Source organism: Ovis aries, chromosome 26 (assembly GCF_016772045.2).
Source record: "Ovis aries strain OAR_USU_Benz2616 breed Rambouillet chromosome 26, ARS-UI_Ramb_v3.0, whole genome shotgun sequence".
In the NCBI taxonomy this organism is placed as follows: Eukaryota; Metazoa; Chordata; class Mammalia; order Artiodactyla; family Bovidae; genus Ovis; species Ovis aries.
The window spans coordinates 38,041,340-38,059,129 of NC_056079.1; the positions used below are offsets into that span (position 1 = coordinate 38,041,340).

The 17,790-nt window shown below is 38.8% G+C and overlaps 1 protein-coding gene across 17 annotated transcripts in view; it reads left to right on the plus strand.

The window, feature by feature from the left end:
- Positions 1-17,790, plus strand: part of PSD3 (pleckstrin and Sec7 domain containing 3) — a 590,582-nt gene that overhangs the window by 349,438 nt on the left and 223,354 nt on the right. For 15 of the 17 annotated variants that reach the window (XM_042241260.2, XM_060407086.1, XM_042241264.2 and 12 more), the window contains 4 exons: positions 1,598-1,792; positions 1,940-2,020; positions 3,676-3,788; positions 6,555-6,613. In XM_042241260.2, coding sequence (XP_042097194.1) covers positions 1,598-1,792; positions 1,940-2,020; positions 3,676-3,788; positions 6,555-6,613 — 448 coding nt within the window. Of the gene's footprint in view, positions 1-1,597; positions 1,793-1,939; positions 2,021-3,675; positions 3,789-6,554; positions 6,614-17,790 lie in introns of those variants that run through there. The other 2 variants (XM_060407092.1, XM_060407093.1) reach the window with 2 other exon arrangements.

Here is a 17,790-nt window from a genome sequence, read left to right on the forward strand (position 1 = left end):
GATAGAAGCCCCAGTGCCAGTTGAGGCAGTGGCACCATGCTGGTCCAGGTGTTAGACTCTTCTCGAAAATCTCAGGGACGGAGGAGCCTGGTGGGCTGCAGTCCATGGGGTCGCTACTAGTCAGACACGACTGAGCAACTTCACTTTCACTTTTCACTTTCATGCATTGGAGAAGGAAATGGCAACCCACTCCAGCGTTCTTGCCTGGAGAATCCCAGGGACGGGGGAGCCTGGTGGGCTGCCGTCTATGGGGTCGCACAGGGTTGGACACAACTGAAGTGACTTAGCAGCAGCAGCAGCAGCAGCTGTGCATTCAGAATAAAAATGCAGGCCGGTTTCACCTAATGATGTCCTTGGTAAAGCAGTGCCAATTAATTACTTTTCAGCCCTTGGCTACCTGCTATTTAATTTCACGTGCTGTGAAATGGAAACTCTACTTGAAGCACTCTAGGAAAAGCACTCACGTAGTTTGAGTTGTGAGCTTTATGCTAGTCACTTTTTTCATGGAAATGCCATTTTCTTTCAAAGTCTAACTGATAAACTGGCTTTGGCAAACATTTTCTTGAAAACTAATGGAGTGAGCCTATAAGGAAAACAACTGTCATTTTTTTGTTGTTGTTGCCAGTGATAAAATTTAAGTTTCAATAAAAAATTAGAATTTTGGAAAACTTGTATCTACCACCACGTTTGGCAGCTTCCCAGTACTAGCAACTTTTCTGAGGATGTTAGTGGCAATGTTAGTAAATGGGATTTTCTTTTTTAAATAATGAAATGTGTCAGCAAATATTCTTCAATTGACCGATTCCTGTTGCAGAATCATGCCTGGGTAAGATGCATTCAAAGTGTGGGACATTTTTAATGTAAGGGTACAAAAAACTCACTGATACAAGTTTAGATTCTATCAGTATATTACAACTAACTTTTAAGAAACTACCACTTGTTTTATTTTGGCATCATGTCAAAAAGCAATATCCACAATTAAGGATATTAAAGTGCTCCCTATTTTTCTATTTCTGTGGAGGCCAGATTTTCTTGATATTTTCAGCCACAATGATGTATTGATGATCTAATGTAGAAGTGGCTGTGAAGTCCAGCTGTCTTCCAGCTGCATCAGACATTAAAGAAATATGTAAAAGACGTAAATCTCTGTTGCTTGTCTCTTTACAATTTATGCTATTGTTTTAGAAAATATAGTTATTTTAAATTAAATATTTTTGTCTATATTTGTGAAATGGATTTTTTATTATTAAATGAATATTTGAATTTTTCCATTTTAATTACTCATGCAATGAGTATAAGTAGACATAACCCATATACACAAAGGTCTTTGAAGTCTTCTATACTTCTAAGAATATCAAGGTTTGAGACCAAAAGGTTTGAGAACTACTCATCTAGGGTTTAAGCAATCACTTCTCTAGTATGTCAAAATAGTGTAACTGAGAATATTTTTATTAATAATTAAGCATAAGGTATATCGTTTAAAATAGTTTTTCGTTTGTTCTACAATATCGTGATAATTTCCTTAGCTATTTTCCTTTTTGCCACACAAGAGCAATCTTTTCTATTCTTTTGTTTCCTTTTTTATCAATTCTTACAGCAATGCTGGGGTGAAGACAGCTCTGCTAGAGGCTCATTCTGAAATGGGGAGCACTGAAATTCTGGAAAAGGAAGCCTCAGGGGGTCTCAGTAATTGTACCAGCAGCAACATCGAAGCAGCCAAAAGGCTGGCCAAGCGCCTTTATCAACTCGACAGGTTCAAAAGGTCGGACGTGGCAAAGCACCTAGGCAAGAAGTACGTTCCGTTCCAGGGCTGGTGTCTGAGTGCATCCTTATAAGCGTGCAGGCGCGTGTGTGTGTGTGTGTGTGTGTGTGTGTGTGTGTGTGTGTGTGTTCAGGTGGCTTCAATTTTAATAACCAAGTCTATTTTGTTTTCTTACAGCAATGAATTTAGCAAACTAGTTGCGGAAGAATATTTGAAGTTTTTTGATTTTACAGGAATGACACTGGATCAATCTCTCAGGTATGATTAAACATCGCCTGTTCTTTGCTTCTAAATAATTAATTCTAAGAATAGAAAATGATGTGCTGAAGGTAAAGTCTGATTTTTACTTTTTTAGACCCACAGTTACTTTGTGACCTTAGCTCAGAGTGTATTATGGAGAGTAAATGTTGTGGAAAGTGGGGAAAATGTATTGTTTTTGTGAAATTATACATGAACCCATATTCTGCATCAAGTATATGACAGAGCAAAGGATGCTGGGAAAGTAGGGCTTGGAGAAATGGAATCTATGGGAATTGGGTTTTTGAATGATCAAATTTTTTTAAAGGCATAGTTTATAGACTGCAGAATTAAAGACTTTTTTCTCTAATTATTTGTTTACAATAGCCGAATAGCCTTTTCAAAGAGTACTTTGAAATTACCTAATGAATGGGATAAAAATCAGTATCAGGACAATCAGCAGCAAGTTATCTGTAAAACTATTTTAGTCAGTTATTACTTGTAGCTGATCTGTTCAAATGGGTTTGGAGACACACTGACCCTCACGTCTCACACCGTACTGTCCTGTCAGTTTCTAAGCACAGCTGAAGGTAAAACCCAGGCCGCATTTAATCTTATAAACTCTGTGGTGTGTCAGAGCCTGGAGGAGCTCTGAGACCATCTTGGGTAACGCTCTAGTTTTACAGATCAGGAAACTGAAGCCTGGGAGGTGAAGTGAGAATGCAGAGCAGTGTGTTAGTCTCCGGCTCTTTGCATGAATCAGGGGTACTTAGAGGTTTTCTGATGAAAACAGGTAAAGGTAGGGGAAAGATCTGTATTTTTGCTTTGCTTTCTCACATGGTTTATAAAAAGAAGTTTAAGAGACATTAAAGTTAGGTCACTATAATTTAGATTAACTGCAAGTAAGGAAGACAGCAACATTTTCATCATCAAAATAATGGTTTATGATATGTTTCTTTCAAAAGTAGGTTTTCTGAGGACATTATAAATAATTTTTTTCTGTCTCATCTCATGTTTAGGGCAGTTCATGTACTTTGTCGAGTGAGAGTCCTGGATACATCTCTAATAGACCATACTCTTAGTGACTCAGATCTAGACTGACATTCCTAATTTAAAAAATAAATTAGGGTTTTATTTTCCAATCTCTTCCTCATGTACCAAGTTAAAGATAGTCTATGGTGATAATAGGCAAAATAAAATGAGCAGATATCTACTGTGCATAAGACAGTATAATTGTAATTTTAATAGTGGGTCAGTGGTGATTACCATCAAGTAACAAAATGACAAAGAAACCCTGTGATCTTTGTCAAGTTTTAAGACATAGATCCCGTGGTTATGCATCCAGACTTCAGTGTTCCTTAGCTTTTTTTGACTCGTCTTTAAAAATGGCTTCCTGACATCATGTGTGGGAATCACTCACCTTCCCAAGCCTGTTTTTTTGATGTATTGGCCACCATGCTGATGCTCTGTCATCTTTTATATCGACCTTTCCTATAATATTAACATCAGTATACATTTATGTTGAATAACCATCTAGTGATTTTTAAAGCATCACTGTAAAATATCTTACTTTGTATTATTAGTTTCTTAATTTTATATGAATTAAGTTTAACTGTCAAACAGAGTATAGTCACGTTTTCTAAAAATTCACCTTTTCCCTTTTAACTCTTTTTCAGGTATTTCTTTAAAGCATTTTCTCTTGTGGGAGAAACCCAAGAACGAGAGAGAGTTTTAGTACACTTCTCCAATAGATATTTTTACTGTAACCCAGATACCATTGCTTCACAAGGTAATCTGATGGAAAGCTTAAATTACTTTTTTATAACAAGGGCTATTTTTCTCAACAAAGGTTGCATTTTATTGTGGGAAATATGGAAAATTATGCAGAAGAAAATGAAAATCATCGAGTTATGTCCAGTTACTTAGAAATAACTGTTAACAGTTTGATTTACTTCCTTCTAGTCTATTTGTAAAATATTTTATGTCAAGTTGGAATCAGGACAGAATTTTGTTTCCTACTTTTCTTCCCTTGCATGGTGAGCATCTCTCATGTCATCAAATATTCTTTAAAAACCATGATATTTAATGACTGCTTGATGTCCTTTACTCCTGTGGTTTCACTGTATTTTCCATGTCCATAGTATGACAGTATACTTTCTTTAAATCGCTTATGGTTTGTCACTGAGATTTTAATGTCTGTGCACATTGTAATAAACGAAATGCTGCTGCTGCTGCTAAGTCGCTTCAGTCGTGTCCGACTCTATGAGACCTCATAGACAGCAGCCCACCAGGCTCCCCCGTCCCTGGGATTCTCTAGGCAAGAACACTGGAGCGGGTTGCCATTTCCTTCTCCAATGCATGAAAGTGAAAAGTGAAAGTGAAGTTGCTCAGTCGTGTCCGACTCTTCGGGACCCCATGGACTGCAGCCCACTAGGCTCCTCCGTCCATGGGATTTTCCAGGCAAGAGTACTGGAGTGGGGTGCCATTGCCTTCTCCAAAATGAAATGCTAGCTTTCCTCTTTCTTCTTCCCATACGCCTGATTTTCTAAGCTTCCTGATGAAGTGCACGTGTAGTTTTATGGTTAGTTCCAGAAACATTTGCAAGTCTCACTGGAGTGTGTGGTGTCTATCTCTAGTGCTTTCTTTGGGCATTCATTTTTACAACACTGCCCACTGACTCAGGTTTATGACTTTAATGACCTATATTTGTGTTTACTATTTTAAAGAGCAACTTTAAGCTATTTAAATTTTTGATATACTCTATGAAGAGAGATCATTTCTCCATTTCAATTCTTATAATAAGGCCAAGCTTTCAGGGTTTAAAAAAAAAAAAAAATTGGAGTGTCTTTCATAAACTTAAGAATTCTAGACTAAGTCATTGAGACCGGATGCCCTAGAAATTATGATTGTCTCTTAAGTTCTGTGTGCCAGTTGACAACGAGTTGGTGTTCTTTATATTGACGAAAGTGATGGCTCCTGCTGCCTATGGCCTGCCGGCTATAGCTAAATTAATTGTCTGATTGTTAAAGTCATATTGTTTTCTGTAAAATGGGAACTGTCTTTCTTTATTCTTTTGATTCTGCTAAGACCATCTATTCACTGTATCACTGTTGGTCTTGACAAGAAAATAAAAGGTATAGAAGTGAATTATTTTTCTTAGAACCTTCTTCAAATCTAAGAAGATACTGACATTCCTAAGTGAAGCAGGGACTATGGATTTGTGTACTCAGTTGGCTGTTGATAAAGATATTTGAGAGTTGGCTGCAGAGTTTTATAAATACTTTCAAGAACTTGTTTTTATATGTATTTAGAATACTGGAATAAATGAACTTTTAGGCATTTAGCAGCATCTGCTTAGAGATATTCTACTTAGAGAAATCACCTACTGAACTCAAAGGCATATTTTGGAAAATGAGGCATCTTTAATTCATAAATTCAGCAGTTGGACAAACTTTTTTGTACATTTAGTATAAATTAATAAGATGTTTCTCCTATGTGCAACTGCTGTATGATACTTGGATTGAGAATTGCAGGGAGACAATAGTGCTTTTTCTTTCCCTTTATAAAATAAGAAGAGAAAGTAATGTTTCCATGTAAGTGTGAAATGGTCTTGCTGGTTTGGGTAACTTATTTCCTTTACATAGTTAGTTTTTACATCTTCAGTGATTATTTCAGTATTTCACTTTGGTCTGATCAGTTGTATCCTGGGCCAGTCAACCTAAATGTTGCCTTAGAGGACTGGCGAGTGAGAGGATAACTATTCCCGTCTATATATTTTTAGCCAGAGAACTAATACCCAAAGGGTAAGCAGTGGAAGATGCACATCTTGGTTTTCTTTACCTTTTGCTTCTTTCCTAATTCACTTTGTTCAAAATAAGATTCAAAAAATAACGGTATTAAATAATTTATTTTCTTTTCCATATCGTATAGAAAATTGAGAAACCATAAGTAAAAAGAGTAAAATTATAATTTTATTATCCAGAAATAATGATATCTTTTAATATTATATTATAGATCATTCTAGATGTATTATATTTAAATAGAATCATACTGGATATAATTATTGTGAAATATCTTTTTCCATTTCAATGTGTGTACTTGGGCCACATTTTTAATGACGTCAATGTAACAGAATTGTGTCTTAGGTGGGTCATATTCACTCACTCCCATTGTCGGCAAGCTTCCTTTAGATATTCTTGTATTTTGGGTAGTTCTTTTATTTCATGAGTATTAATATGAAGTCCCCGAAGTAGATTTGCTGTGTCAAAGGACACTGTTTCAAAGCTTTAGGCATTTTCTGTCAAATTGTCCTCCAGAGGTAGGAACAATTGACTTCATCACCAGTAGAGTTCCAGTCGGTGCACTGAGATTCTTTTAATAACGTTTTCTTCTCTATTTTCTGTTTCCCCAAATGAATATGATTAATTGTGCCTAGCCACAGGATTGTGTTTTCATAGGTTCTTAACTAAGCATAGGTATGCTGTTTTGATAATATTGAGTGGTCCAACAGGAGCTAGTGAATTAATGCTTTCTGTCCTTGTCTCTCTTCCATTAGATGGAGTCCATTGCCTTACCTGTGCAATGATGCTTCTTAACACAGATCTCCATGGCCATGTAAGTGTAGGGGTGTGGAGCTGTCTTACAGAGAAAGCTCCAGAATTTCCTGGGCTTATCTTTGCTTTTGTGTTCATACATGTTTACTTTCTGCGTTCTTTTATCTCATTCTCTACACGGCAGGTAGGTAAACATAAATCTTTGGAAAAAGAAACAACTTTTTTACATGCTAGCACTGAGCATAATTTTAATAAGTACCATATTGTCTGCGTGTCTGGAGTTGTTCTAGCTGTAATGCGTGTGGTCTGTTATCTTCTTTGTCCACTAGATGGCAGGGACTGCGCTTTTACTTTTGGTTTTGGTTTTGTGTTTTGGTTAGCTATGAGGGTTGACACAGGATTGCAGAAAGAGGATGTTAAGTTAGATCTGAAAGTGTTGACTATGTTTTCACTAAATACAGTAGCAAGTGTTAAGAGCTGAGTTTTTCAAACACCTCTCAGCTTACCTGGTCTTTTGCTTGTTGAAATGTCAATATAGTCTACTTAAAGTATAGGATGAACATATTAAATTTATGATTATAACTATACTTTCACCTTTCACAGAAGTGGAATTTTAGCTTTTACTTAAATTGTTCACATTAGAGAAAATAAATGTTTTAGTTAAATATGGATCAAATATAGATAGATCAACATGTACGTAGCACAAAAATTATTTCATAGTCCCACGTCCATTTATTTTGAAGATAAAATCATGTTTCTTATAATTAGTCTAACATCATCCCTTGATCTGGCATATGGTTTTTACCTTGCAATTAAGAAATCACATTAAAAGAACTAAAACTTAGCTAATGGCCCTAATTTGTTCTTCTGTTCCAAAAGGTCACACCTTATTGTAAACAAGAAAAAGGATAACTCCTTTTCTTGTTCTCCTCTTTAAGAAAGGCAAGTGGAGCTGTATGGGGTCCTTAAGATGGACTGAGGGGGACAAGCCTCAGTTTAACAGGGCAGTAAAATGTCTTGTGGAAATGAAGGTACTGGGATTCAGTCCCACAGCGTGAGCCTTGAAGTGAGTGTCAGAGTCTGACATTAATTCAGCTTGGCGTGGGGCTGGCCAGCCAGCATGCCGTCCTAGCCTCTGTTTTCCTGTTACCAGTGAAGCAGGCTCTCACTGCTTTCCTCTGTTCATCCTGTGACCCCCTTCTCCCCTCACTCAGTTTCTTAATCTGACTGTCAGCTGAAGGAGACACTTTGATTATGCTTGTCCACAGGTGACATTGACCTAAGCCAGTGGGTCCCAGCGCCGGGGATCTTCTTCACATCGGCTGTCCTGCAGTCCTAGCCACATACCATACTTGTGTATTTACTCTGTTCAGACTGAGAAAATGTGTGAGAAAGAAGAAAAGAATCTAGTAACAGTGTGGTTATTTTTTCCAGGTTGAATATGTCATAGAACTTCTGGAGAAGTAGCCAGAGGTGCAGGCATTTGTTTCTGTTAAGGGGGCCTCCCTGGTGGTTCAGTGGTAAAGAACCCGCCTGCCAGTGCAGGAGATGCCGGTTCAGTCCCTGGGTTGGGATGATCCCCTGGAGAAAGAAATGGCAACTTATTTCAGTATTCTTGCCTGGAGAATCCCACAGACAGAGGAGCCTGGCAGGCTATACAGTCCATGGGGTCGCAAAAGTCAGACATGACTTAGCGATTAATAAACTACTACCACCATTTCTGTTAAAACTGGATTGGTTTCTAAAAAGCTAATATTGTTTTAATAACACTTTCAAATAAACATGTATCTTATTAATCACAATAATTTGAAACATAGCATTAAATAAAGGTGTGAGATTTGTTGTTTATTCAGATAACTCCACACGCTTGATACACAAACAGGACCCCCTGGGGTATCCTGTGCATGGGTTCAGAACCCCAGGTCTTGGATTCGCTCATCTTCCATGTTTAAGGAATTGAAAAGAGATTAAGTGATATACCACACTTCTTTTTGGCAATTGGAATATAAGAGAGAGTTTGTATAAAGGAATGGTTTAGTATTATATCTTGATATATGCCAATCATACATAATTAACAACTAGTTATAGTGGCAGAATTACATATGAGGGAGAAAATGATAAATACAAATCTCTCTGTATCTTCAAAATCATGTTTTTAGTGATTATTAGTTCTCAGCTTTGTTTTTAAAAGTGTATGCTCCATATTGGAGATTGTCATTTAAGTTTTGTATATTAGACTTTTTAATTCTTGTATACAATGAATACTGTTACAAGACTATTGAATATATAGTAGCTGTCATAGAAACTAACCGTGTGAAAATGTGTTTCTCTTCTTTTCCTCCTCTGGTTTCTTTTTAAAAATAAATTTTCCTTCCAGGTGGTAAGTTTTTAATCCATAATTTTGGATGTAGCGTCTCTTGCATCATGATTACCTGAATTATGGGGCAGTGTCTGACTTACTAGCATGGCTCCTATGAAAGTGAATCATTCATAAAGACTATAAAGTGAATTATTTCTAATATCTCCACCTCTCACCCTCTCCTTATTCACCTCTCATTACTTAGTCCAGAGCCAGAGTAATCCTCTTGGAAATGAACTAATAATCCACTTCCCTTTTCTTCCCTGCCATTGTGTCTTAACCGCAGTGTAATAGCATGACCTTTCTAAGCAGTGCTGAGACAAGCCTGCGCTCACGCTCTCGGTGGGGAAGGTGTAACCTGGGAGGTTCTCTTAAGGCCACTCATTGGGAATCTTCCTGTGCCATGGAATGACGTGTTGAAAACACATTGGCGTGGGCCTTTGTTCTTCCTGCTAATCTTACTAATGAAATGGTGGAAGGTGTACTAACATAGCGAGTCTAATACCGTGCTGTATGTTGGAATGCTTTCCCAGCTTCCCCTTTTCTAGTTTATTCTGTCATTAAACAAGCACTTTAGTGTTCATGCTCCACTCCAAGTTTGCTGCCATCTGGGTAAGGATCAGAGGTCAGATCGAGTGGTGTTGGTAGGCTCACCACCCTTCGCCAGGTTGCCTACAGAGGTGGTGAGGGCTATCTGAGGTGCTGCAGTGGAGGAGTACTGGGGGAGGGGGTCTCTTAATTACATACATTTCACTAAGTGGGCTGCAGAAAGCAGTCTGCAATATATACAGTATTTTTGGGAGAAATTCATTCCGATGTTATAGTCATTTCATTGGAACTAAAGAATAGTGATTCCCTCTGTACCTACTTTAAAAAATGTGAATGATTTTTACCATTATTATACCAACAATATGGACTTACTTTTACTTGCCTGCAAGTGATTTACTAACCTTTTAAGTAAGTATTTTCTAACTGTGGTCACTTTTGCCAAGTAATCTCTTTTTTTTTTAAATGCCCCTTCGTCTATGAAGTCTGTATGTGAGTTAGACTTTTGTACATACGGATCACTTTCTATCAAAACAGTAAACATTTATTTTTCTCTTGTTCTGTTGGACAAGTTGTACTGAGTATTGTTACTATCAACAAGCAGAGAATTGAAACTCTATTTTTTAAAGCCTTGCATTTTATTGGAAATAGTATGAATAAAATGATTTATCCTGTTAGAATGCATTCATACCTTTTCCTTTTCTGGGCTACTCTGCAGGTCTGCTCTATTAACTTAGAGTATCTCTCTTGTCCTCCATTCATATTCAAAATCCAGCCTCTTGAATCCAAGACTGAAGACAGGCAGCAGGGCTGGGACAGTGGTCGGGAGGACTGGACCCTGAAATGGGAGGAAGTTTCAGAAGAAGACCTGAGATGCAGTAGAGAGTGGGGTAGGCGGAAGCATAGGAGTTGGCCAGTTTCTCAGCTGAAGGTCGGAAGCAATCCACAAGACAGTGCTGCCCAGGTCAGGCCATGGTCAGAGGCAATAGCCAGGGCATTGCTGTCGATCAAGATTTTGCGACAAATCCGCCCTTTAACACCACGGCTCGGGATTTTCAGTGACAATTTTTATCTGAAGTGTGTCTGTGCTTTCTGGCAGAGCCAGGCCCCCAACCACCCCACTCCACCCCGCCCCTACCACGCATGGGGGTGGGGAGTGGAGTGTGGTCCTTCTGGACCCTGTCTGGGCTGGGCGCCTGCGGATGCTCTGTCCTTGGGATCCTCGGCCTGCTGCTCAGTATCTTCAGGTTTGTTGCACAGGGCAGGACCTTACTGGTTTTTTGAGGGGTTGAGTTATGGGTTAGATAAGGGGTAAAACCACAGCAAGGACACTGTACTGGTTGGTATAGGAAAGAAAGAAGTCAAGGAATACAGTACAGCTTTTGTGATAGGATAATGTCAAAAAGTTGTGTCGTTCCATTGGAGATAGATCTTAGGAACTCATTATGTTTCAGTTTGTAAACTGTGTGAATAATTGTGATAATTCAAAGATGGGCTCTCTAGGACACTGAAATTTTGAAGGCTGGGTTAAATAAATATTTGGTTATTATCAGAAGTGGAAAATGACTGTTGTAAGACTTGCAGTTGAAGAATTTTAATGCTTTTCCTTTTCATGTCGTGCTGTCTCATCTCTCCACCCTCAGGAGCAGCACAGATCTCCGTGAGGTTGCTAGGTAGTCATTTTACACCTCAGGAAACCTCTGTGGGCGCCTGCGGTTGTCGTCCTGGTAACTGACATCTGCCCCCTCCTGTGGTGCGGTGGTCTCTGCGGACCCCTCTTCGTGTCCCTGCAGCCTTGTTTCCTCGGTCCCTCTTCCAGGAGAGCCAGCCCTGGCTGCAGTTTCTTTTTCTATCTGACCCCTGTCCCTCTGTGGACCTCCAGCCATGGGTGATCTTTATCTCCAGTAAGCCTCCTCGCCTTGGAGTCCTCTTTTACAGCCCTTGGTGCTGCGTCCTTCCTTTTCCGGTTGGACTCTGCAGCCGCAGTGACTCTTCCAGGCTCTCATCACTTCAGACTGGCAACTGCCTGGAATTTTAGTAGGAATCCTTACTTAAGTGCATCAGAATCAATCACGCACGGGGGCGTCTTCCTGGCTTTCCTCACTCCTCAAGATGACAGCCTCCCTTCCCATCTTCCTTCCCTGCATTTCTTCCTCCCTGTCCCTACCCTCTTCTCTTTCTTTTTGGTAGTTCTACTTTTCTTAGAATCGGGTCATACTTATAAAACACAGCGGGTGTAGCTTTCCAGTTGAGTCAGTGGGGCTCATTTAGGGACCTCAAATCCTCTCACTGATGCATTGTTCAGCCACTCCACCCTTCTCTTTCTTACCAGGATGTGTTTTCACATTTGCACAGATGATTAGTACAAGCTGATAAAGGAAAGCAGACTGAACTCTTATTAAGGCAGGGTTGGCTCTTTCCTCTCGCAGATAGTTTGGGGAAGATGGGGAATGAGGATGAGGAAGGGGATAGGAACCTCCGACCTCTGACCCTCTTATTTACTTTAACGTCTGTCTTTCTAGACAATCATGTTAGAAGCAGAGATCAGTCTTTGAATTAATAATGAGAACAGTCTTTTCCTTTACTTCTCAAATTTTAGAGAAACTAATTTTTATGAAGCAGTAATAAAGCCAGCTACTAAATAATTCTCAAGCTTTTTGTTCTCAGGTCTTTATACTTTATATTTTGAGGCCTTTATACTCTTATATTTTGAGGGCCACCAAAAAACTTTTACTTATATCTGTTAATATTTACTGTATTAAAAACTAAAGTTGATGATTTAGAAAATTTATTGAATCACTTTAAAATAGCATTAATAAACCAATTAAATGAATAATATACTTCTACCAGACCACCTGACCTGCCTCTTGAGAAACCTGTAGGCTGGTCAAGAAACAACAGTTAGAAACAGACATGGAACAACAGACTGGTTCCGAATCGGGAAAGGAGTATGTCAAGGCTGTATATTGTCCCCCTGCTTATTTAACTTATATGCTGAGTACATCATGAGAAGTGCTGGACTGGATGAAGCACAAGCTGGAATCAAGATTGCTGGGAGAAATATCAATATCCTCAGATATACAGATGACACCACCCTTGTGACAGAAAGTGAAGAAGAACTAAAGAGCCTCTAGATGAAAGTGAAAGAGGAGAGTGAAAAAGATGGCTTAAAGCTCAACATTCAGAAAACGAAGATCATGGCATCTGGTCCCATCACTTCACGGCAAATAGATGGGGAAACAATGGAAACAGTCAGAGACTATTTTGAGGGGCTCCAAAATCACTGCAGGTGGTGACTGCAGCCATGAAATTAAAAGACGTTTGCTCCTTGGAAGAAAAGCTATGACCAACCTAGATAGCATATTCAAAAGCAGAGACATTACTTTGCCAACAAAGGTGTGTCTAGTCAAGGCTGTGGTTTTTCCAGTGGTCATGTATGGATGTGAGAGTTGGACTATAAAGAAAGCTGAGCACCAAAGAATTGATGCTTTTGAACTGTGGTGTTGGAGAAGACTCTTGAGAGTGCCTTGGGTAAGGAGATCCAACCAGTCAATCCTAAAGGAAATCAATCCTGAATATTCACTGGAAGGACTGATGCTGAAGCTCCAATACTTTGGCCCCCTGATGTGAAGAACTGACTCTTTTTAAAAGACCCTCATGCTAGGAAAGATGGAAGGCGAGAGGAAAAGGGGGCGACAGGATGAGATGGCTGGATGGCATCACTGACTCGATGGACATGAGTCTGAGTGAACTTTGGGAGTTGGTGATGGACAGGGAGGCCTGGCATGCTGCGATTCATGGGGTCACCGAGAGTCGGACACGACTGAGCCACTGAACTGAACTGATGAGTGATAATTATACTTAAACAAAATTTAGTGAAAAAATAATCATTTAAAAATTTTTGAAAATCTCTTTCATGTTTGGTTTAATAGTAGACTGCTAGATTCTCTGCTTCCGCATTTTGTCACAGTATATCACAAGTCAGGTAGCTTCTAGAATACTCCACTGTAACTTATGAGAGAGACTGAAAAATGTTTTTAATAATTTTCAGTTATTATGAAAATAGGTTTGACTTCATGGATACCCTGAGCAGAATCCCTGAACCGTTCTTTGAGAATCACTGTGTTATAATAGTATTCTCAGTTGCCATACATATTTCTTTTCTTTATGCTATTTCTGGCTCCTTTTTCAATGGCAATGTATTATAGAAGTGCTGGGGGAAATCCCAGTAATATTTCAGGTATCTCTAAAGGTTGAACTTTTAGCACACTAGCTTTGTGTTTGGGGTTTATGAACGAGTACTTTGAATATCACAGTTACAGCTTCCTGGTTTGTAAATTTACAAAGGATCCTGTTTTTTGCCAGCTAATCATGTGCATTAAAAACTGGACACCTGAGGGCAGCAGAACACAGTTAAGCTTGTTTGATAGAGATGCACAGGAAACCCAAGCCAAGAAGCAGCTTTCAGCAGAGCTCCAGAGCTGAAGCCATTACCAAGTCAGCAGCGTGCTCTTTCAGCACTTACTGTAACATGCTGGAGGAGGTGGCGTTGCCATGTGGGAGGGTATGCCTGCTGTGTCTTAATATCTCAAGATTTATGAAGCCAGATTTTACCAATGGACCAAGAGAGCCTTCAGTTTCTCCGAAAGCATGTTTTCCAGAAAGCTTCCGGACTTTACACTATTAAAAATGAAAAATTCGAGGATTGCTTTGCTAATTCTTCAACCTTTCGGCCAGAGTGTAGACTGTGGGCTGCTTCCTGGTGAGTGCAGAGTCGAGATGCCACTTCAGCAGCAGCTCACCCTCAGGCCTGAGCGAGGGTCAGGTCTTGGCTGGAGCTGCATTCTCCGAGTGTCAAGGAAGCGGGCTCAAAGCAAAGCCGTGGTCACGCTTAGGCTGTAAGTCCAAACGTACAGTTTTGGGCTGTAGCTTGTGTGGTGCCTAAGATGGTGCTAAGAAAGAAACTCTCCATCTTACCTTTCCTCCTTCACTCTCAGTTACCTCTGAAGTCCGGAGCTGATTATCTGCTGGGGTGGGGAAAAAATGCCACCACTTTAGCAGAGGATAAACCCGAAGGTAAAGTCCAGAGTGTGTCGGATGCCTGACCCATTTGCTCACCCGTGACGCGTCCTCGGGACCAGGGCTGCCTCCTTCCATTTTCCTGCAGCCTCATGCTCAGACGCTCCAGTCGTGTGCAACTCTTTGCAACCCCGTGGAGCCTTAGTGCACCAGGCTCCTCTGCTGTGAGATTCTCTAAGCAAGACTGCTGGAGTGAGTTGCCATGCCCTCCTCCAGGGAGTCTTCCCAACGCAGGGATTGAACCTGTGTCTCCTGCATTGCAAGCAGATTCTCTTACCAGTGACCCAGTGGGGAAGCCCTTCTTATCGACTAAGGGCCTGCAAACTATGCCCCACAGTCCAGCTGGTTTTCCTGAACACGGTCACACATATTTGCAGACTAAAATGACAGTGTTAAGTAGTTGTAACAGGGATCTTACAGCCTGTAAAGCCTAGAATATTTCTTATCTGATCCCTGACAGAAATTTACAAAACTTGTCTCTTCCAGACTCTTGCCCTGGTCTATGAAACCTTCTACTTCCTTCCTAAACATAGTAGGTAAGGCTGAGGAGGATCCTTTTACCTAACATTCTAAATGAGAAATGTGTTTACATCCAAGTTACATTTTTCATTCATCAAATACTTTATCTCTAAAAGGAAACAAATGGAGAAAACAGCTCTTTATTTTTAAGAAAATATACTTTAAAATAACTATTTAGTCATTTTGGGAGAATAACCTTAAATTTGTCTGGAAGTGAGAACCCCGAGTCTGGGTTGTTTTTTTTTTTTTTTAACTTTTTGACTAATATTTTCTCTCATTAAGGATAGTACCTTAATTGGCTAAATTGTCAAGATTCGGGCCTGACTGGTATTTTTGGGATTTCAGATAGAATTCTTTTTGTGGCTTCTCCATTTTAAGTTTGATTAAAAGTGCCTCCAGATTTTAAAGATGTGATCTCCAGATTTACATTCTTTGAACATCTCAGATTTGATTGGAAATACTGTATTGATTCCAAAAAATAACTTTGTGCCTTTCAGTGCATAGGAGGCCTTTTCAAATTTCTGTGCTTTATTCATTTAATGGGAAAGAATTCAGAATATCAGAAAGTTTTATGAAAGTCCTGCCTTGGCATGCAACTGCCAGCATTTGTTTCCGAGGAGGCCTCCTCTTTCCCAAAGTCATGATTCAACTTAAAAAGAAAACAAGGCTAGAACCATAATGCCTGTGAACTGTTGGGGTACAAAGTCAGTGATTAGAGTGAGCTTTGACAGTATTTGTTTGAATAATAGTTTTTCAAATTAACTGATACAAATTGGCATAACGAGGTCTCATAAGTACTTATAAGGACTGTTTCTTGATGACAAAGACCATTTTCCTTTGACTCTCTGATAAAAATAGCATTAAGACTTGGGGACTGTTTAACCATAGATGTCAGCAAGACACAAAGTGGACTGATCAGACCCTTTGCTTTTGCTCCTAGACCTCACCGGGAAGAATTACTAGTGAGGCAGAGGAGGACAGTAAGTTGCAGATATGAACAACCTTGACTATTCAGGAAGTTAGCTTACAGAAATAAGAGGATTATAAGAGAATGCTATCAACAATTGTATGTTAACAAAAGATCACGCAAGTGAAATGGACAGGTTCCTAGAATGATAAATACTGTTGAAACCGAATCAAGGAGAAATAGAAAATCTGAATAGACCTATAGCAAATAAAGAGACTGACTTAATAATAAATAAAACTTTCCTCCAAGAAAAGCCCAAGGCCAGATGGCTTTATTTGTGAATTATTCTAAACATTTACAGAGGCTTTGATATAAATCCTTCACAAAATCTTCAGAAAAAAATAAAAGGGGAGTGATTACTTTTCAAAGCATTCTATGAGGATATACTACCCTGATACCAAAACCAGACAAAACTATCACAAGAAAACTAATATCCTTTATGAATAGCCCTGTGAATATAGACTCAAAATCCTTAGAAAAAGGAAAACATAGTCTAGCAGTATATAAAAAGGACTATATATTCTAACCATTTGAGATTTATTATAGGAATGCAAGATTGGTTCAACATATGAAAATCAATCTAATCTCCTTATTAATGGAATGAAAGAGAAAAGCCATGATTATCTCAGTAAACACATAAGCACTGCTAAAATCCAACACCATTTTATAACTAAAGGGAAAATATCTAATATGCCAGGAATAAAAAAGAATTTCATTAATTCCTAAAAATGAACATTTATGAAAAACTCACAGCTAACATCATACTTTCTGGAAAAGTTGGAAGACTTTTTGTGCCCCAGATCAGAAACAAGGCAAAAGTGTCCACCCTTGCCACTTCTTTGTTACACACTGAAGATTTTATCCAGGGTGAGTAGGCAAGGAAAAATAATAAAACACGTCATGATTAGAATGAAATAAGTAAAATTTTCTCTGTTTGCAGAAGACTTGATCTTTTATATAGAAAATCCTAAGGAATCTACAAAAGGAAAAAAATGATTAGAATCTAAAAAACAGTTCAGCAAGGCTGCAGAATAAAAGTTGAATATACAAAGATCATTTGCATTGCTGATACTGTCAATGAGCAATATGAAAATTAAATGTTTTGTTTACAGTATCATCAGAAATACTAAGATACTTAAGAATAAACTTAACAAACTAAGATGAATGCATTGACGTTGAAAACTACAAAACGTTGTTGAAAGAAACCAAGTAAGTGGAAAGTAATTTAATGGTATTGGATTGGAACCCTTAGTTTAAAGTGCCATGCTCTCCAAAGTGATCTTCAGATTCAACACAGTCATCCTCAAAATGCTAGCTGACCTTTCTTCCCCCACAGAAAATTGATAAGCTGCTACTGCAATTCAGTTACAATTTTTATCCATGTCCCAATGGCATTTTTTTGCAGAAAAGAAAAATTCATCCAAAAATTCACATGGAATCTCAAGGGACTGTGAATAGCCTAAACAGATTTGAAAAACAACAAAACTAGAGAACTCACACCTCCTGATTTCAAAACATATTACACATCTACAATAAAGAGTGTGATACTGGTGTAAAGACAGGCAAATAGACACATGGAATACAATACAGAGCCCCAAATAAACTCTTGTATATATACTTTTTAATGATCTTCAACAAGAGTGCCAAGACTACTCAATGGAGAAAGGATAGTCTCTTCAACAAATGGTGCTGGGAATAAAGGACATCCAAAGCAGAAAGTGAAGTTGTACCCTTATGCCATATAAAAGATTAACTCAACGTAGATTAA